Genomic DNA, 21,685 nt, shown 5'->3' on the forward strand with positions numbered 1-21,685 from the left:
CTTGGCATCAGGGAAATACAAATCAAAACCACAATGAGATACCACCTCACACCAGTCAGAATGACTAAAATTAACAAATCAGGAAACGACAGATGTTGGTGAGGATGCGGAGAAAGGGGAACCCTCCTACACTGTTGGTGGGAATGCAAGCTGATGCAGCCACTCTGGAAAACAGTTCCTCAAAAAGTTGAAAATAGAGCTACCATATGATCCAGCAATTGCACTACTGGGTATTTACCCCAAAGATACAAATGTAGGGATCCGAAGGGGCACCTGCACCCTATGTTTATAGCAGCAATGTCCACAATAGCCAAACTATGGAAAGAGCCCAGGATGTCTATCGACGGATGAATGCATAAAGAAGATGTGGTTCATATACACAATGGAATACTACTCAGCCATCAAAATGAAATCTTGCGACTTGCAACAATGTGGATGGAACTAGAGGGTATTATGCTAAGCAAAATAAGTCCAATCAGAGAAAGACAATTATCATATGATCTCACTCATATGTGGAATTTAAGAAACAAAACAGAGGATCATAGGGACAAGAGGAAAAAATAAAACAAGATGAAATCAGAGAGGGAGACAAACCATAAGAGACTCTTAATCATAGGAAACAAACTGAAGATTACTGGAGGGGAGAGGGGTGGGTGGATGGGGTAACTGGGTGATAGACATTAAGAAGGGCACGTGATGTGATGAGCACTGGGTATAAGACTGATGAATCATTGACCTCTACCTCTGAAACTAATAATACATTATATGTTAATTAATTGAATTTAAATTTAAAAAAAAGAAAGAAATCTCTGGAAATAGATGACAGGGCACGTTCTGCATGGAGCACTGGGTGTTATATGCAAACAATGAATCATGGAACAGTACATCAAAAACTAATGACGTAATGTGTGGTGATTAACATAACATAATAATAAAAAAATAAAACTGAAAAAAAAAAGATGTTATGTCTTCTCATTCTTTTCAAGTCTACTTTTGCATCCTTCAGGAGTATTTTAAAGCTTTTTGTCTGTAAGTCCAATTTCTTAATAGGTTTAATCTGAGTATTTTATCTTTGTTGGTATTTGTAAATGGAGTCTTTTCTTCCATTATATCTTGTAACTGGCTGTTGCATATGAAAAATACTGATTTCTGGATATTAAGTTTACCTTGTTGAATTTTCCTGTTCTTTGTTATTTTTTTAGTCAATTATTTTGAGTTTTCCAAGTATATAATCCTATCACCTGAAAACAGAAATGGTTTTATCAACTCCTTTTCAATCACCTTATCTCCAGTTTTTTTTTCATTTATGTAATTGTTTTGGTTAGTACCTCCAATGCTATGCTAATTAGTAGTGGTGATTGTGGACATCATTGTCTTGTTCCTGATTTTAATTAGAATACACACTTGTATTTCCCCACTAAGTATGATGTGGCTGAGTTAGACATACCTGATCATGTTACAGAAGTATCTATTGATTACTATTTTATTACTTTTTTAAAATTAAGAAGAGGTGTTAAATTTTGTCAATTGCTCCTTTTCTGTAGATATAGAGATGGTCGTATGATATAGGAGATTACTTTCTTGTCTGTGGATATCTTCACATTTCAAAAATTCTACTTCATAGCTATTTAATAGTCTCACAGTCTAAAATTAAAAGAATATAGGAGCATGAATAGGCAGAGCACAGAGGATTTTTAGGGCAGTGAAACTATTCTGCATGATATTTAATGGTAAATACATATCATTATAGATTTGTCCAAATCCTAGACTGTAAAACACCAAAGTGAACTCTTATGTAAACTATGGACTTTGGGTGATTATGATGTGTCAATGTAGGTTCATCAATTGTAACAAATTTACCATTCTGGTGGGTGATGCTAGTAATGAAGGAGGTTATGCATGTTTGGGGGGCTGGGGGTATATGGGAAATCTCTGCACCTTCCCTTCAATTTTGCTATAAACCTTATACTGCTCTAAAAGAATCAAATCTTAATTTTATTCATTTATTTATTTGTTTATTTTTTTATTTATTTTAGAGAGAGTGTGTGAATGGGGGAGCGGGGCTAGGGGTGGAGGGAGGGGTACAAGGAGAGGGAGAGACGATCTTAAGCAGACTCTGCACTGAGCTTGGAGCCCCATACAAGGCAGGGCTCTATCTCACAACCCCAAGATCACAATTTGAGTCAAAACCAAGAGTTGGACACATAACCAAATGTGCTACTCACACACGCCAAATCTTAATTTTAAAAGATAGAAGTTTCAAAGATTTATTCTAATTTATCCTTTGTCCTTTGACTTCTTGATTTCTTTTGTCACACCAAAATTTTTTCTATTACTATTCATGTGATTTATAGTATTAGATTTCTTAATATTAAGTCAATCTTGCATTCCTAAAATAAATCCACTTGCTATTATATGGTATACTTTTGACATAAAATAATTTTGGTTTTGGCATCAATACATATTAAGAGTATGAAAGCTTTCCTTTTTTTATGCTCTGGAATAGTTTAAATAGCACTGACAATCTGTTCTTTTAAAAAAAAAAAAAAAGGATGTATTTATTTTTACTTGAGAAGGAGAGAGGGCAGACTCCCCACTGAGTGTGGAGCCCAACACGGGGCTCGATCTCACGACCCGGAGATCATGACCTGAGCTGAAACCAAGAGTTGGACACTTAACCAACTGAGCCACCCAGGTGCCCTGACAATCTGTTCTTTAATAGTTTAATAGAATTCCTTTTGACACTCTCTGGGCATAGTATGGTTTTTTTAGAGCAAGCTCTCTGACGATTTTCTATTTCATCTATGGAAATTGTTATAATTAGATTTTCTCTCTTTTGGTTTGCTTTGATGTTATTCTTCCTCCTTTATTTTTTTTTTTAAAGATTTTATTTATTTATTTGACAGAGAGAGACACAGAGAGAGAAGGAACACAAGCAGCAGGGGTGGGAGAGGGATAAGCAGGCTTCCTGCCAAGCAGGGAGCCCAATGCGGGGCTCGATCCCAGGACCCTGGGATCATGACCTGAGCCCAAGGCAGACGCTTAAAGACTGAGCCACCCAGGTGCCCCATTCTTCCTCCTTTAAATCAGTGGCTTAATTCATTACTTTTCATTGATATAATAATTTAAGGCTAATCATTTTGATTTTTGAATGATGTGATTACCTATTTTAAAAATTAAGAGAACGCTGGGGCGCCTGGGTGGCTCAGTTGGTTAGGCGACTGCCTTCGGCTCAGGTCATGATCCTGGAGTCCCTGGTTGAGTCCCGCATCGGGCTCCCTGCTCGGCGGGGAGTCTGCTTCTCCCTCTGACCCTCCCCCCTCTCATGTACTCTGTCTCTCATTCTCTCTCTCGCAAATAAATAAATAAAATCTTTTAAAAAAAAAATTAAGAGAACGCAAATCAATGCTAACATTAAATTTTGACTAGAAGAACATGGTATGTGCCAATATAAGCTGACCTCAACAACCAAATACTGAAACTTTCCTACTTTTTTTTAGCACTTACCTTGAAGGGAATCCAATTTAGCTTTAATTAGCATTCTTAACCTTGCCACTTCTTGCCTTTTCAGTTCATCAAGTTTTGTCCTCACATGGTGACTTACTAAATCCAGTTCTTTGCTTAGCCTCCCACTCTGTTAAAATTAACAAGTTAGGTTTATTTATTACATTCCATCTTTAGACCAGACACAATATATTAAAATTAGGGTTATGATGAAGTAGTGATAAATACTTTTGACTAATTTAGACAAATTTGGCATTACAAAAAGCATTTCTTTCAGAAGATACTCAGTTTCTAACTCTAAAGTCAAGATGTGTAAAAACCATATATTATGGAAAGAGTCCAAATGTCCATCAAGTGATCAATGGATGAAGAAGATACGTATAGATATACAATGGCATATCAGCCAGCCATAAAAAAGAATGAACTCTTGCCATTTGCAATGACCTGGATGGAGCTAGAGAGTATTATACTGAGCAAAATTAGTCAGAGAAAGACAAATACCACAAGATTTCACTCATATGTGGAATTTAAGAAACAAAACAGATAAATATGGGGCAGGGGCGGGAGGGAAGAGAGGCAAACCAAAAACACTCTTAACTATAGAAAACACACTGAGGGTTACTGGAGGGGAGGTGGGCAGGGGGGATGGGTTAAATAGGTTATGGGTATTAAGGAGGGCACTTGTGATGAGCACTGGGTGTTGTATGTAAGTGATGAATCACAAAATTCTACACCTGAAATTAATATTACACTGCATGTTAACTGGAATTTAAAGAAAAATTTGGAGAAAGAAAATAAAAACCATATAATTGAAAGCATAATTAAAGCACAAAGAAGAAACTCAAAAAGTAACTTGAATTGTAAAATGGCACAGCTGCTTTGAAAAACAATCTGGCAGTTCCTCAAAAATTTAAACACAGAATTACCATATGACCCAGCAATTCCATTCTTAGGTATATACCTAAAGAATTGAAACATACGTTCACATAAAAACTTGTACCTGAATTTTCATAGCAGCATTATTCATACCAGTATAAAAAGTAGAAATAACCAAATGTCCATCAACTGATGAGCTGATAACCAAAATATGGAATATCCATAAAGTGGGATATTGTTCAGTCATAAAAAGAAATGAATGTATTAATATAAGCTACAATACAATGAACCTTGAAAAACATCATGCTCAAAGAAACCAGACACAAAAGGCCACATATTGTATAATTCCATTTATGTAGAATGTCCAAAGTAGGCAAATCCATAGAGATAGAAAGTAGATCAATGATTGCCAAGGGATAAGAAGGGGGGGAGGGAGTGATGGCTTAATGGGTACAGAGTTTCTTTTGGGGGGAAATGATATTGTTTAAAAGTAGATAGTGATTGGGGCGCCTGGGTGGCTCAGTCGGTTGAGCGACTGCCTTCGGCTCAGGTCATGATCCTGGAGTCCCAGGATCGAGTCCCGCGTCGGGCTCCCTGCTCAGTGGGGAGTCTGCTTCTCCCTCTGACCCTCCCCCTTCTCATGTGCTCTCTCTCATTCTCTCTCTCTCAAATAAATAAATAAAATCTTAAAAAAAAAAAAAGTAGATAGTGATAAATAAAATCTTAAAAAAAAAAAAAAAGGGGGGCACCTGGGTGGCTCAGTCAGTTAAGTGACTGCCTTCGGCTTGGGTCATGATCTCAGGGTCCTGGGATCGAGCCCCGCATTGGGCTCCCCACTCCGCGGGAAGCCTGCTTCTCCCTCTCCCACTCCCCCTGCTTGTGTTCCCTTTCTTGCTGTCTCTCTCTCTGTCACATAAATAAATAAAATCTTTACAAAAGAAAAAAAGTAGATAGTGATGATGGTCACATGTAGATATACTACTGAATTATATGCTTTAAAGGGGCAAGTTGTAAGGTATGTGAATTACATTTCAATAAAGTAATTTTAAAAAATAACTTGGCCACCTTAAGCTTTAGTAGTTACATATATAAATAACTTTTCAAAATTCATCTTTTTTAGGTTGTCTCCTTTGATTATTTTTCTCATAGATGAGTACTTAGATAAATGTTCCAAAATTTAAGAAACAAAATAGCTAGTAGCTTACTTTCTCTTATTTATAAATGCATTTGCAATCACAAACTGCAAATCTAACTAGCAATCAGGCAGACAGACCTTTTAGGACTGACTCAACAGGGCTCACTGAGGAAGGTAAAGAAAAGAAACCCCCTACAAGGGAGACGAAGAAAGAATGTTCAGAGGTAAGAAGGCGAACTAGAAGAATTTGCTATTATAGAAGCAAAAAGAGTGATATACTCAAGGAGAGAGTAGTCATCATTATTACATACAACAATGGTTCTCAAAGTGTGGTCCCCAAGTAGAAGCATTAGCACCAACTGGGAACTTTAGAAATGCAAGTTCTGACTTACTAAATCACAAAGTCTATAGGTGGGGCACAGGAATCTGTGTTTCAACAAGCCCTAAAATCTGAGAACCACTAAGATAATAAAAAGGAGAACAGGAATAAATAGTATTCACTGGATTTGGCAATTAAGAAGTCACTGACATCCTTCATGAAAGTATATTCAGTAGCGTGATGTGGGCAAAGCCATAATCTTTCCAGTCAGCAATATTTGGGAAGTGAAGAAATGCAGTATGATTCCCCTTTCAAAACACTTGGCTGAGGGGCACCTGGGTGGCTCAGTCTGTTAAGCAGCTGCCTTCAGATGCTTCTGCTCAGGTTATGATCCCAGGGACCTGGGATGGAACCCCACATCAGGCTCCCTGCTCAGCTGGGAGCCTGCTTCTCCCCTCCCTCTCCCTCTGCCTGCCGCTCCCGCTTGTGCTCTCTCCCTCTCTCTCTGTCAAAATAAATAAATAAAATCTTTAAAAAAAAAAAAAACCTGATCAAAATATTTGGCTGAAAAGGAAAGGACAAATTTAAAATTTTTTCTCCCAGTTTTATTAAGCTAAGAGTCTTTGTGGAGCTATTTATAATGATTCCATTGGCTTGAGTTTTAGTGTCTATTTTTTTTTGTTTTTTAAGATTTTATTCACTCATTTGACAGAGAGAGACACGACGAGAGAGGGAACACAAGCAGGGGGAATGGGAGAGGGAGAAGCAGGCTTCCCGTGGAGCAGGGAGCCCGATGCGGGGCTCGATCCCAGGACCCTGGGATCATGACCTGAGCCCAAGGCAGACGCTTAACGACTGAGCCACCCAGGCACCCCTTTAGTGTCTATTTTAATTCTTGTATCTTTTTCATTGAATAACTGTTTAACTTATTACATTTTGTCTCCCCCTGCCCCAAAAGGGAATAGGATTGACTGTGAAAGGCAGACAGTTATAAAAGTATTCCCATACCAAACCAGGATTATCTCTCTATTGTACTTCCTATTATCTACCTTTTCTGTTACCCACAAATAATGTTCTTTTTTTAAAAAAAGATTTATTTATTCCAGAGAAAGAGAGAGAGAGAACAGGGAAGGGGCAGAGAGAGAGGGAGAGAGAGAATCTCAAGCAGACTCCACACTGACCGTGGAGCCCAACGCATGGCTCAATTTCATGACCCTGAGATCTTGACCTGAGCCAAAACCAAGAGTTGGACATTTAACCCACTGAGCCACCCAGGCATCTTGCCACAAATAATGTTCTTAATCCTAACTTAAGTAGATAAGAGACACAAAGTTCTACATTAAATATTATTCTGCCCAGGAAATTAGATCAAATTAGTTCCTCAAAGGAAACATAAGATTACTCTCAAGATAATTCAGGGAAATTATTGGCATGATGCTCTTACCTCTATCAGGAAAAATGACTTCCCACCTTTCCCCACTGCTGAACTATGTGTCTCCACTAGGCATCTCCAAAATATATTATATCCCCATCATATATTCATTCTAATAAACTTTTTCTAGATATTATTTATTCAGAATAAATAAGAGCTTGGAAAGAGTCTCATCTTTGTATTCCCAGTACTTAACTCAGTGTCTGGGATGTTCTAACGTTTGTTAAATAATTATTTAATTACATTTACCTTTATTTCCTCTATGTCTGCTTTCTGGAGCTTTTCTCTGAAATGATTATCTGTTTCCAGCACATCAATCACTTGCTTAAGATATTCGTCATAATAAAGTCCAGTATCCTTCAAATTAAGAAATAAACAATAATGTTTCTGAAAGTTTTTCTTCCCTGCATCTAAAGATCTCAATCCTAAAAAAAAATTTTTTTAATTAAAAAAAAATAGACTAGCAAAACGGCATTAAGACGTATCTACTTTGATAGCTGGGACAAAGTTAAAAAGCTGTATTTCTCAAATGAAGAATTTTATGTCAGAACCAATATAATGTTTTATTGTTACATAAAGGTACATATTCTATATGGCTTAGACAATGAGGACTTAACCAATAATATTAGTTGGTTGATTTTGCTCCACTGTCACCTGTCTCTCCTCATTGCTGTATCTCCTTTGGATATAATACAATGTTTTCTTGGCTAGTGAGCTCTCCACTGGAAATGTATTACGATTAATTCTCCTGTGCATTATTTAATATATGAACTACATTAAATAAACACTGTCTAATATTAAACATATGTTTATCCAATATTCTTTTACTGCTATTTCCGAAATAGTTCCTAAATGTACAATTTTATAAGTAATAAATATTAGCAACATTTGTTTAAAATTCTTCCTACAAGGTTATCTTTATCATTTCACTTACTGGTGGTTCTATCTTTGCGCTGTCCACAGGTTGAATATTTTTTACTTTTGTCTTGTCTATGTCTATAGGCACAGCTTCAAGAGCAGTAAGTAGACAGGAAACCAAGAGAAAACAATATTGTAGTAAGATGGTCCTCCACCTCATCTGAAATAAAGGTATAATTATGGTAAGGTCTTGAAAAGATGTCTTCAAACTATATATACATGCATTCCCAATGCCATGTTAATAATATATCCAATTTCAAGAAATTTAATACAACAAAATAGTTCTAAAAAGAGGTTTAAAATAGACTATAGCTTATCAAAATAATGCTTAAAACAGATGACTAAAGAAAATCAGGGGAGAAATGCTTTTCAACTAAAATTAAAAAGAAAAGGAAACAAATTTTAAAATTTAAACAGCTTATAGTGTAAGAAAACATTTAGTTAATTATAAAAGCTTCAAATAAAAATGATAATAAGGGTCTCAGAATCTTAAAAAATTAATAGCCCAAATTTTAGAAAAGGAGAAGGAAAAACTATATTTTTTCAATTAAAATACTAGGAAGGCAAAATTTTTTCTAGATATATTTAATTTAGCTTCAACCTAATTTTGAAAGTGAGTTGCTCCATAAATGTAAGTTGATTAAAAGAGACAACTAGATAAAATATTCTCTTAGCCTTATAAACATCATTTTATCATAGCCAGTAGTCATTTGCTAAAATTCTTTTTGGTCAATAATTTTTCAAATAAATAGGTCAATAAAATATCAAGCTTGAAACAAGAGAGGAGCAAGTATTGTTATTTCCACAATATTATTCAGATTTTGTTTATTCCACTCCATACGGATCTTTAGTAGCTCTGGAGGACCTACTACAAGAATCAGAATGAGTAGGGGCGCCTGGGTGGCTCAGTTGGTTAAGCGACTGCCTTCGGCTCAGGTCATGATCCTGGAGTCCCGGGATCGAGTCCCGCGTCGGGCTCCCCGCTCGGCGGGGAGTCTGCTTCTCCCTCTGACCCTCCCCCCTCTCATGTACTTGCTCTCTCTCATTCTCTCTCAAACAAATAAATAAAAAAAAATCTTTAAAAAAAAAAAAAAAAGAATCAGAATGAGTAAAAATCTCATATTTAATTGATTTTATACATACAGACTCATGTTAGGGTCCAAGTCAAGAATATTGGTCTGACCAGCAGTGTGGAATATGCATTATTTAACTCAGAATCTCCCAAACGTAGCTGACTATGGACTTTTCTTTTCTTAAGTCACGTTTTTATCCATAGAACACAATTTGGAAAAGCGTATACTGCCTCATTTTTGTCACAAACCCAGGTAGTAGATAGGGCAGTGACTTGTTTTATAGATGAAAAAAATTTTAATTAAAGCAATTTACTCACAGAGCATGGTCTTGCATTACAAAATCACTAGAACTCACATTTTAGTGCTATTTCTAATATATCAAATTTTTTAGCATCTCTATTGAGATATAACTCACATGCCATAAAATTCACCCAGTTAAGGTACAAGGTTTGTCTATTCCGTAAAGATGCTACTCAAAGTTTAGTTCTCAAACCTGAAGGATCAAATCACCTGGGAGCTTGATTCTCAGGCTGCACCCAAGACCTCTGAAATCAGAATCTCTGGGGTGACGTCCAGAATCTGTTTTAAGAAACTTTCCAGGTAAACACACTATGGGTTGCTGGAGGGGAGGGGGGTGGAGGGATGGGGTAACTGGGTGCTGGACATTAAGGAGGGCATGTGATGTAATGAGCACTGGGTGTTATATAAGACTGATGAATCACTGACCTCTACCTCTGAAACCAATAATACATGTTAGTTAATTGAATTTAAATTTAAAAAATGGAAGGAAGGAAGGAAGGAAGGAAGGAAAGAAGAGAGAAAGCTTTCCAGGTAATTCCTACATACATATGCTCAAGCCCAAGATTCATCCTCCTCTAGGATACTTTAACATGATCACTGTGAGTAAATGTTTTTCAGGATGAAATGTTTGGGAGATGATGGCTCAATGAAGCTAAATAAAGTTTTCATCATTGCAAGACTTTCAGAACTTGTGATGGGCTACTATGCATTATGAATCTTTAATAGAAGGATGATTTGTTTCTCCACAGAAATTTTTCTCCTCTTCCCACAATTATTTTTTTATGACAACCGGAAGTTTCTCATTCATGCTTCATGCCCATTACAGGTGTATCTTTTATTTTTGATCTTCGTTTTTTGAAAGATAATTTACATACCACAAAACTTACTCTCTGAAATTGTACAATTCAGAGGATTATATTCACAAGACTGTGCAATTATCACCACCATCTAATTTTTTAGAACATTTTCATCACTCCAAAAAGAACCCCGTACCCATTAACAGTCCTCCCCATTCCCTCATTCTCACAACTAATCCACTTTCAGTCTGTATAGATTTGCCTATTGTGGACATTTCATATATATGGACTCATATAACATGTAGCCTTTTGTATCTGGCTTTTTTCATTTAGCACTGTATTTTCAAGGTCCAATCATGTTGTGACATGAATCAGTACTTCATTCTTTTGTATAGCTTTTGTATACATCACAATTTGTTTATCAATTCATCAGCTGATGGACATTTGGGTTGTTTCTACTTTTTTGGCTAGTTTGAATAATGCTACTATGAACATTTGTGTTCAAGTTATTGTGGTACCATGTTTTCAATTCTTTCAGTTACATACCAAGGAGTGGAATTGCTGGGTCAATTTGGTGACTCCATGTTTAAGTTTTTGAGGAACTGCCAAACTATTTTCCATAGCACCATTTTACATTCCCACCAGCAATATATGAGGCTTCCAATCTCTCCACATCCTCAGCAACATGTGTTATTGTCTTTTTTATTATAGCCAACCTACTAGGTGTGAAGTGGTGTCTCATTTTGATTTTGATTTGCATTCATTGGCTAATAATGTGAGGCATCTTTGCATGTATTTATTAGCTATATCTTTACCTTTTTAAAATAATTAAGTATCATTGAGTTAGTTGTTTTTTTAAAAAAACTCTAAATTGAAACTTTTGTTACCTTTGCAAGTCCTGTGGGTCCCTGCAAACAGGCTGACCAAATGACCATTAAAAAGGATAATAGTTTCAAGTGCAATCATGGCCCAAAAGCCCAAATTATGACTTAACTGCTCAAGTCAACTTCGATGTTTTCTACACAATTTCTAAAGTTTGAGTCTCCATGGTTCCTAACATGGTACACATGTAGTTGGAAAATGAATAAGTGCTAACATTATTTGAATAGTCTTTATATAAATGTGCACGCAGAAAATCAGCTGAGTGATATACCTCTATAACTTCATTTTGCAGACCTCCTCAGGAACTGTGACTAGCCCTGGATATGGTCAACCCAGAGTTTAGAAGAATCTTTCACATAGACTCCTCCCCTCCACCCACAGTACCTCCACTATCCTATTCTCTCCTTCTACCACATAACACACACACAGGGCAATTAATAAGCAGTTCTGTCTCCACAATTGGCAGCTGTCACATATTTTGAAATATGCTCTTTTTTTTTTAAAATAGTGTCCATACTTACTCCAATATACAATAGAAGCCTGAGATTAGTAAAAGTAAATTATCGTTAAATTGAATCTTGGAAGTGGAATCCCTTTTGCAATTTGTCTCTTCTCACACTGTTCTGCTAGGTTTCCCATAAATGAGAAGGAAAGTCAAGAAAGGAATATGTTTGTACATATGAAAGTGTGTATGTGTGTGCGCACACACACACATCTCAGCATCTCAAAATGACTAAGTAACAAAAATTGTCTCTGGGTATCTACTCTAAAGCTTTAACTGAATTTATGGTTCATTAACTTTTTTTTTTTTTTTAAGATTTTATTTATTTATTTGACAGAGAGAGACACAGCGAGAGAGGGAACACAAGCAGGGGGAGTGGGAGAGGGAGAAGCAGGCTCCCCGCAGAGCAGGGAGCCCGATGTGGGACTCGATCCCAGGACCCCGGGATCATGACCTGAGCCAAAGGCAGTCGCTTAACCGACTGAGCCACCCAGGCGCCCTGGTTCATTAACTTTTAATTGGGACCTTTTTTAAAAAGGTAAAGATATAGCTAATAAATACATGCAAAGACTTATTATAAATAACAATAGAAACCATCAGTTGAGTGTTTACTATGTACCAAGCAGTATGCTAATTTTTTTTATATTAAGTAATTAATTCTTACAATGACTCTGTGAAATAAATATTATTATTGCCATTTTAAAGTACAGGAAACTGAGAGGTGTCAGTTAAAAAACCTGATCTGGGGGGTGCCTGAGTGGCTCAGTCGTTAAGCATCTGCCTTTGGCTCAGGTCATGATCCCAGGGTCCTGGGATCGAGCCCTGCATCGGGCTCCCTGCCTGGCGGGAAGACTGCTTCTCCCTCTCCCACTCCCCCTGCTTGGGTTCCTCTCTCGCTGTGTCTCTCTCTGTCAAATAAATAAATAAAATCTTTAAAAACAAAACAAAACAAAAAACCTGATCTGGGTCACACAGGAGTAAGTCACATAGCCAAAAGTTTGGGCCTGGGAATGACTGACGCCCAAGCCTAGGACTGTTTTTAAGCAGTGGTTCTCAAAGTGTGATCCCTGGGCCAGTAGCAGCAACATCAGCTGGGAGTTAGTTAGAAATGCAAAATATCAAGGCTTCCTCCAGACTTCTAAATTGGAGACTCAGGGAGGGAGGGGCATAATCTGTTTTAACAAACCCTGTAGGTGATTGTAAAGCTTGCTAACATTTGGAAACAGACTGCCTCCCTTTGCTCTATTATTCATGAACCTCCTCTGCAAAGAGAGACAAAGAGAATGCTTATCTGAAGAGTAAATTTAGATCCTCAAGGAACAGAGAAATGGGTGTTACATCTAAGAAGAGTAAGGCAAAATTAAATTTAGGTCTATATTCTTTTTTTTTTTTTTTTTTAAAGATTTTATTTATTTATTTGAGACAGAATGAGAGAGAGAGAGAGCACGTGAGAGGGGGGAGGGTCAGAGGGAGAAGCAGACTCCCTGCCGAGCAGGAAGCCCGATGCGGGACTCGATCCAGGGACTCCAGGATCATGACCTGAGCCAAAGGCAGTCGCTTAACCAACTGCGCCACCCAGGCGCCCTAGGTCTATATTCTAATTCCAGCTGCATCACTCACTTGCTATGAGATCATAGGTCAGTCAATTAACTTTCCCCGCTTGTTTCCTTATTTTTAAAAATAACGGATTTTTTTTTTAAGGGGAATTTAACTAGACCTCAATATTCTTTAAGCTCTTAAATTCTATTACCAGGTTTTTTTCTTTTTGTTATAAAGATCTTTTTCTGTTACATCATCGGAAATGATGGGGCACCTGGGTGGCTCAGTCGGTTAAGCATCTGCCTCTGGCTCAGGTCATGATCTCAGGGTCCTGGGATGGAGACTGGAGTCAGGCTCCCTGCTCAGCGGGGAGCCTGCTTGTCCCTCTCTCTCTCTGCCCCTTCCACTCCCCACCCACCCCTCCTGCTCTCTTGCGCTGTCTCATGAGCGCTCTCTCTCTCTCAAATAAAATCTTAAAAAAAAGAAATGCTAATAAAATTGCTTGTACTCACACCAATTGTATGAAATGATTAAGTTATATGGTTTATAAGTCCTTTAAACTAAATATTGCGTATTCAGCTAGTTTAAAATCATATCGGTAGAGCAAGTAGATCTGGGCGCTGGGATACAAAGAATACAAAAATTAACTACCAAAGAAACTTTCTATCTACATACAATAAAAATGAGGTAAAGCCAGAAACATTTCACTTTGGGATACCAGGTGCCCTCTGATCAAACTTACACCCTTGCTACTGGAGGAGAAAGTTCCTCCTTGATTTCAGGTTTAGAGATTGCCAGACTTGTATTTCATTCAAGCTGGATTTTTTTTTACTTTTGCAGAAAGGAAATAATGACTTGTGGACTGCCATTTCAAAACCAAAAGCAGTTTCAATTTTTGATAATTTTAGAGGACAAAAGACTGAGTTCGAGGAGAAACTTATTTGCTTTCAAATCAAATACAACATAACTGATTAAAAACAAATATAACCAGATGCAAAACAATGCATATTATGATTCTATTTATATCTAATGTCCAGAATAAGCAAATCCATAGAGAAAGAAAGTAGATTAATGGTTGCTTAGGACTACTGGTGGGCGGGGCGGGGGGGCGGGGAGAGGGAGGAATGACTGCTAATGGGCATGGCTTTCCTTTTTGGGGTAATAAAAATGTTCTAAAATTAGACAATAGTGATAGTTGTACAACCTTGTCAATGTACTAAAAATTGTACACTTTAAAAGTGTGAATTTTATGACACATGAATCAAATTTCAATTTTTAAAACAGTAATGAAAAACAGCAAAAAATCTGAGCTTATAAAAAATGTGAACATAAGAAAAAGAACACAATTTATAAACCATCATTAACCTATGGAAGCATGGAAGTATAAACTAGCCATTCACTTTTCATAATTATCCAATTTTTATATTCTTTTTTTTTTAAGTGGGCATGGAACCCAATGTGGGGCTTTAACTCATGACCCTGAAATCAAAACCTGAGCTGAGATCAAGAGTCAGACACTTAACCAACTGAGCCACCCAGGCGCCCCTCCAATATTTATATTCTTAATAATTTTTGTCTGCTTAAACTATCATTACTAGAAAGTAAAAATCTCGCTGTATGATTTTGGATTTATCTGTTTTCCTTATAATCCTGTCAATTTTATTGAGAATTTTGAGGCTATGTTACTAAATGTACACAAATTTAAGATTTTCTAGCTTTTGGTAGATTTACTCTTTTATACATTTGAGTCACCTTTATGCACTTTGCCTTAAGGTCTACTCTATTTGATAGTAATATAGCTAAATAGTTTTCTTTTCTTTTGTTTTCTTTTTTTGAATTTCAAATTAAGCTCTATTTTTTTCAGCTTAACATTCTTATTTTTGTTTTTTTTAACTTAAATTCAATTAACCTATAGTATATTATTAGTTTCAGAGGCAGAGTTCAGTAATTCATCAATCTTATATAATACTCAGTGCTCACTACATCACATTTTCTTTTGATTAGTGTATGGAGATACACACACTTTTTAATCTAGCCTAATGATCTCTGTCTTCTTTTTTTTTTTTTTAAAGATTTTATTTATTTATTTGAGAGAGAGAGAATGAGAGAGAGCACATGGGGGGGGAGGGTCAGAGGGAGAAGCAGACTCCCCGCCGAGCAGGGAGCCCGATGCGGGACTCGATCCAGGGACTCCAGGATCATGACCTGAGCCGAAGGCAGTCGCTTAACCGACTGAGCCACCCAGGCGCCCTGATCTCTGTCTTCTAACTGGAGTATTTTCTCTGTTTATATTTAATCAAATAATGTATTTAAGCAATTCCAAAATGCACAATTTCCTGAGTTTAACATCTCAGAAATCAAAGAGCGCTTTTCTAATGGAATATTAAAATTATGATTCACCAAGTGGCACCAGCAACATTATCTTTACTGTCTGTGCATGAAACTTATCATAGCTATTCTTACTCCCATTTCTTAGGATTGAGTTTTTCCATTGTTGGTGCCTCATAAATTAATCACCATTTTTAAAGGTCTTCGAAAATAATTATGATTTGGCATGGAAATAGAGTTATTGCATAAACACAGAAATGAAGCAGTTGATATTAGTGAAGCAAATATTTGATACTAAAGGAATAACAGCAACTTAAGCCTTCTTGTAAAGAACAACTAAATGCTTTACCTGACTTTAGACAGGAAGACACCCCAAGTAGACAAAACTGTTATACCTTGTTACTGAGATGCAGTAAGGTTACCCTTGAGTAGCCAAACAATGCAAATGAAGATAGTAGAAACTAACAATGCCGCCAAGGATTTTTTTTAATTATATGGAATATGAGGCTGATTTGATGGATTCATGCATGGCTAAGACAAATATCAATTTGTCAGAAACTTGCTATGAATACTGAACAGAAGCTGCATGACTTCCATGAAATTTGAGGAAAAAACAAAGCTGAGTCAGTCTAGAGAAAATGCTGACAAACCCGATGCTCTTTTATTTATTTATTTTTTTTAAAATAGGCAAATCACTAGTCTTTTTTTTTTTTAAAGATTTTTATTTATTTATTTGACAGAGAGAGAGATAGTGAGAGCAGGAACACAAGCAGGGGGAGTGGGAGAGGGAGAAGCAGGTTTCCTGCTGAGCAGGGAGCCCGACGCGGGGCTCGATCCCAGGACCCTGGGATCATGACCTGAGCCGAAGGCAGACGCCTAACGACTGAGCCACCCAGGCGCCCCCGATGCTCTTTTATATACCTGAAAATGGTACACCAATGCTAAAGGCGCTAACAAAACTGATATCCTAAAAACGAGTTAGAGAGTAGCATATGTAACACTATGTGTAACCTAGTGTTATAACTGTAACACTCTGCAGGGACACCTATGGCCGAAAGTCGCTGCCATATTAAATTTTAAACTACAAAATAATTTCCCCAAAAACGCTATTGTATGCATAAAAGGGTGGGAGAGGGGTGATGGCTGAGCTAAAGGAAGGCTGCCTAAATCTGGTTTGAATGTCCAAGAGCCCTCCATAACCTGCTAAGCGTATTAGTCTGGCTCTTGATACATTGTGAGGCCATGCATCTAATTATTTAAAGAACAGAATGCCTGAAAAGTAACACAACCTGATGTTATTCCTGATGCCATGTCTAGGCCACCGCAATCCTCAGTGATTCAGTCAACAAACCACTGAAGAACGGGTGGAGGAAAGAAGATATATCTGAAAACTTTCCTTTGTCACCTTTAAGAAGCACTGGTATCAAAGCTTGCAAAGTGTCAGAGGCTTAGAAGAAATTCCAGGCAAAGGGGCTTGAAGAATTTCCCAGAAGAAAATCACCCTCAGTCTCCATAGCAGAAAGAACAATGTGCAGAAAAACAGACGTTGACAAGTGTGAATCAAGAAAGTGTTTCAAAAGAATCAGACTATGAATATGCAAAAGCCTTAAGAATACTTTAACCAATTTCATTATGTATGCCCAAAGTGATATGAGAAAAATCTCTGTCTATGTGAATCTAAAAAATGCACTTTCATAAACATAAAATGAAGTTGTGACAGAGCATAGTGTCACAGTTTAATTGCCAGTATTTTTTTCTATATGATATGTATTGATGTGTCTTAATATCAGTGAAGTCTTAGAGTCAGTGAGATAGCCTATCTTGGGTTTTAAATCTACCATCTTCTTTCAGATTTTCTATTTATTCTGCCTCTTTAATATTTATTTCCTCTTTCTTCCCTTTTTGTTTGTTTTTTATTAGTGGAGGATTTAAAAAATACTTTTTTCCTTCTGATACTTTCTAATCGTTTAGTATTTATTCCAGAAGTAATTAAGACAACTAACTGAAGTCTCTGAAGTCTAAAGCGAATTAAAACATTTACTTCATTTAAAAAAAAATTTTTTTTAATCCAGTATAATTAACATACCATGCTATATTAGTTTCAGGAGTAGAATATAGTGATTCAACAATTCTATGTATTACTCAGTGCTCATCATGGTAAATGTACTTTTAATCCTTTTTACTTATTTCACTCATCTCCCCACCCACCTCCCCTCTGATAACCACCAGTTTGTTCTCCATATTTAAGAGTCTGTTCTTTTGTTTGTCTTTTTTTTTCTGTTAAAACATTTACTTCTATAAGTAAATGTTTTATAAGTAAATTCTATAAGAATATTAACTGTTATCATAACAAAAGAAGTGGAAGATGTTCTAACAAATGAGGTAGAAAAGTAATGATACAAAAATTTCTTTAAATACCAAGATAGTGTCAAATGTGTCAGATATACATTTACAGATTTTCATAAACCTGATAATATGCAAATGTCCATACAAAATAAGGAGAGACAAGTATAAGGAGAGGTAATGGGAAGATGGGGAAACTAACCTACTTTTCTTCCAATATCTGGTCAGTAAAAATGGCCTCCTTTCCTTTATCACCCTCTTCTTCCATAAGAAGAAAAGAGATCCAAAGAAGACCCTGGGTGGAACTGTGCTGAAACAGTAGACTGATCCAACCAGGATAGGCAGATAATTTATGCTCTAAAGTCAAATGACCTGAAATTTTAAATCAGGTGATCTCAAGACTGCATGGAAAGCATTGCACCCAAGGGCATCAGAGCCTCAGGCAAAAATACAAAGCACAGTTCTGAAACCTCTTCTACCATTCAGTAGATACAAAATAGTTTCCCTAAATTTCCAAGTCCTAAAAGGAAGCTTATCTCTCTTCTCCTGTCTCCAACAAACCAAAATTCCCATTCACACAGAGGTAGATTTTTTAACTATTGATTCATACCAGTAGTTAACCAAATTAAGTTTACTTGGGGGGTGCGGGGGGTGCGGGGGGTGCGCGCACGCGCGTGTGTGTATCAGAAAGTTTCCTGTTTCGATTGCAGGGAGAGATGCTGTTAGTGGTTAAAAAGAATGGTCATGGGTAAGAAGGGTGAAGAATACAGAAAACTGAGAGTAACTTATTTCTTCTTTTCTTGTTTCTCTATTCCTCCTTCATCTACCTTTTTCTCCGCCTTTCAACCCTCCTCTTTTACTCTTCTTCATTTTAAATTGAAGTGTATTTCCTTAAGCTATTGTATGTATTTATTAATTTAACAAGTATTTATTAGGTACCTTCTATGTACCAGATATGCTGGATACAAAGGTAAAAACAAGAAAGACATGGCCTCATCATTATAGGCCTCCCAATCTACTGTAGAAGGTAGCCTATAAAATACACAATTGCAATTTGATACTACCCAAAGCAATCTACACATTTAATGCAATCCCCATCAAAATATCACTAACATTTTTCACAGAGCTAGAACAAACAATCTTAAAATTTGTACGGAACCACAAAAGACCCCAAATAGCCAAAGCAGTTCTGAAAAAGAAAAACAAAATGGAGTCATCAAGATTCCAGATTTCACGTTATACTACAAAGCTGTAGTCATCAACAGAGTATGATAAGGGCACAAAAACAGACACATAGATCAATGGAACAGAATAGAGAACCCAGAAATAGACCCACAACTATAAGGTCAACTAATCTTCAACAAAGCAGGAAAGACTACCCAATGGAAAAAAGATAGTCTCTTCAACAAATGGTGTTGGGAAAACTGGACAGCAACATACCGAAGAATGAAACTGGACCATTTCTTACACCATACACAAAAATAAATTCAAAACGGATGGAAGACCTAAATGTGAGACAGGAAATCATCAAAATCCTAGAGGAGAACACAGGCAGAAATATCTTTGACCTCGCCATAGCAACTTCTTACTAGACACATCACCATAGGCAAGGGAAACAAAAGCAAAAATGAACTATTGGGACTTCATCAAGATAAAAAGCAAAAGAAAAAAAGCACAGCAAAGGAAACAATCAACAAAACTTAAAATTTTTTTAATCCAGTGGAATAGACACTTTTCCAAAAAAGACATCCAGATGGCTAACAGACACATGAAAAGATGTTCAACATCATTCGGCATCAGGGAAATACAAATCAGTATCATCTCATTGTCAGAATGGCTAAAATTAACAACACAAGAAACAACAGGTGTTGGTGAGGATGCAGAGAAAGGGGAACCTTTGGGTTGAAGACCTATATGTGAGACCTGAAACCATAAAATTTCTAGAAGAAAACAAAAGCAGTAATCTCTTTAACATCAGTTATAGAAACATCTTTCTACATATGTCTCCTTTGGCAAAGGAAACAAAAGCAAAAATAAACTATTGGGACTGTACCAACATAAAATATTCTCACAGAGGGAAGGAAACCATCAACAAAATAAAAGGACAATCTACTGAATGGGAGAAGATATTTGCAAATGACGTATCCAATAAGGAGTTAATATCCAAAATATATAAAAACTTACACAACTCAACACCAAAATAATAATAATAATAATAATAATCCAATTTAAAAATGGGCAGAGGAGGGGTGCCTGGGTGGCTCAGTCGTTAAGCATCTGCCTTCTGCTCAGGTCATGATCCCAGGGTCCTGGGATCGAGCCCCGCATGGGGCTCCCTGCTCCACGGGAAGCCTGCTTTTCCCTCTCCCACTCCCCCTGCTTGTGTTCCCTCTCTCGCTGTGTCTCTCTCTGTCAAATAAATAAAATCTTTAAAAAAAAAAAAAATGGGCAGAGGACTCAACAGATATTTTTCCAAAGAAGACATAGAAATGGCCAACAGACACATGAAAAAATGCTCAATATTACTGATCATCAGGGAAATGCAAATCAAAACAATGAGATATTACCTCACATCTGGCAGAATGGCTAAAATAAAAAACACAAGAAATAACAAGTGTTGGCGAGGATGTGTAGAAAAAGGAACCCTCATGCACTATTGGTGGGAATGCAAGCTGGTGCAGGCACTGTGGAAAACAGTATTGTGGTTTCTCAAAAAAATTAAAAACAGAATTACTATATGATCCTATAATTCCACTGCTGGGTATTTATCCAAAGAACATGAAAACACTAATTCAAAAAGATACATGCACCCTTATGTTTACTGCAGTATTATTTATAACAGCTAAGATATGGAAGCCACCCAACTGTTGTTGATCCATTGATGAATGGATAAAGATGTGAGATATACACACCATGGAATATACACACCATGGAATATTACTCAGCCATAGAAAGAATGAAATCTTGCCATTTGCAACAACATGGATAGACCTAGAGGGTATAAGGCTAAGTGAAATAAGTCAGTCAGAGAAAGACAAATACCATATGATTTTGCCCCTCTGTGGAATGTAAGAAATAAAGCAAACAAAAAAAGAAAAAAGAGACAAACAAAAAAAGACCCTTCACTATAGAGAATAAACTGGTGGTTGCCAGAGGGGAGGTGGGTGGGAGGATGGGTAAAATAGGTGAAGGGGATTAATAGTACACTTATATTGATGAACACTGACTAATACATAGAATTGTTGAATCGTAATATTACACATCTGAAACTAATAGAACACTGTATGTTAATTATACTTGTTAAAAAAATAAAAAATTTAAAAAGGAAAAAATAGTGAGTTTTTATACATGTAAGTCCCTTGACTATTTTGTTTATTTGGGGTCAATGGTTCTAGAACAGAAAAAAAGGGAAACTGAAGCACTATTAGCAAAAGAATTACTGAATTTTGTGCCTAAATAGTACAAGGAAAAATTCCAAAACTTGCAAAAACACAAACACACTTTGTAGAAATAAAATCTTCACTTGCTCCTTATCTTGGTTGTAATATCACTAAGAGAGTGATTGAATCTAGATTCTCCTCCCTCCCAATTTCCATTTCCTGAATTTCAGTCTCTTCCTTGAAACTTTATTTCAGTTCACTTTCTTTACAGATACAGTGGCAACTGAACCACTTAACATGACAAGTATAAAGTATATTTACATAATATTTACAAAGAAAATTCTGGAAAGGAATAAA

General features: G+C 36.6%; 1 protein-coding gene across 1 annotated transcript in view; it reads right to left on the reverse strand.

The window, feature by feature from the left end:
• Positions 1–21,685, reverse strand: part of NUCB2 (nucleobindin 2) — a 36,634-nt gene that overhangs the window by 2,086 nt on the left and 12,863 nt on the right. The window contains exons 3-5 of the mRNA XM_081799235.1: positions 8,201–8,344; positions 7,516–7,623; positions 3,504–3,634 (exon numbers count right to left, since the gene is read on the reverse strand). Of these exons, the coding sequence (XP_081655361.1) occupies positions 3,504–3,634; positions 7,516–7,623; positions 8,201–8,344 (383 nt within the window). The remainder of the gene's footprint in view (positions 1–3,503; positions 3,635–7,515; positions 7,624–8,200; positions 8,345–21,685) is intronic.

This window comes from Leptonychotes weddellii, chromosome 11 (genome assembly GCF_054177405.1).
Source record: "Leptonychotes weddellii isolate Sample4059 chromosome 11, ASM5417740v2, whole genome shotgun sequence".
Taxonomy (NCBI): domain Eukaryota; kingdom Metazoa; phylum Chordata; class Mammalia; order Carnivora; family Phocidae; genus Leptonychotes; species Leptonychotes weddellii.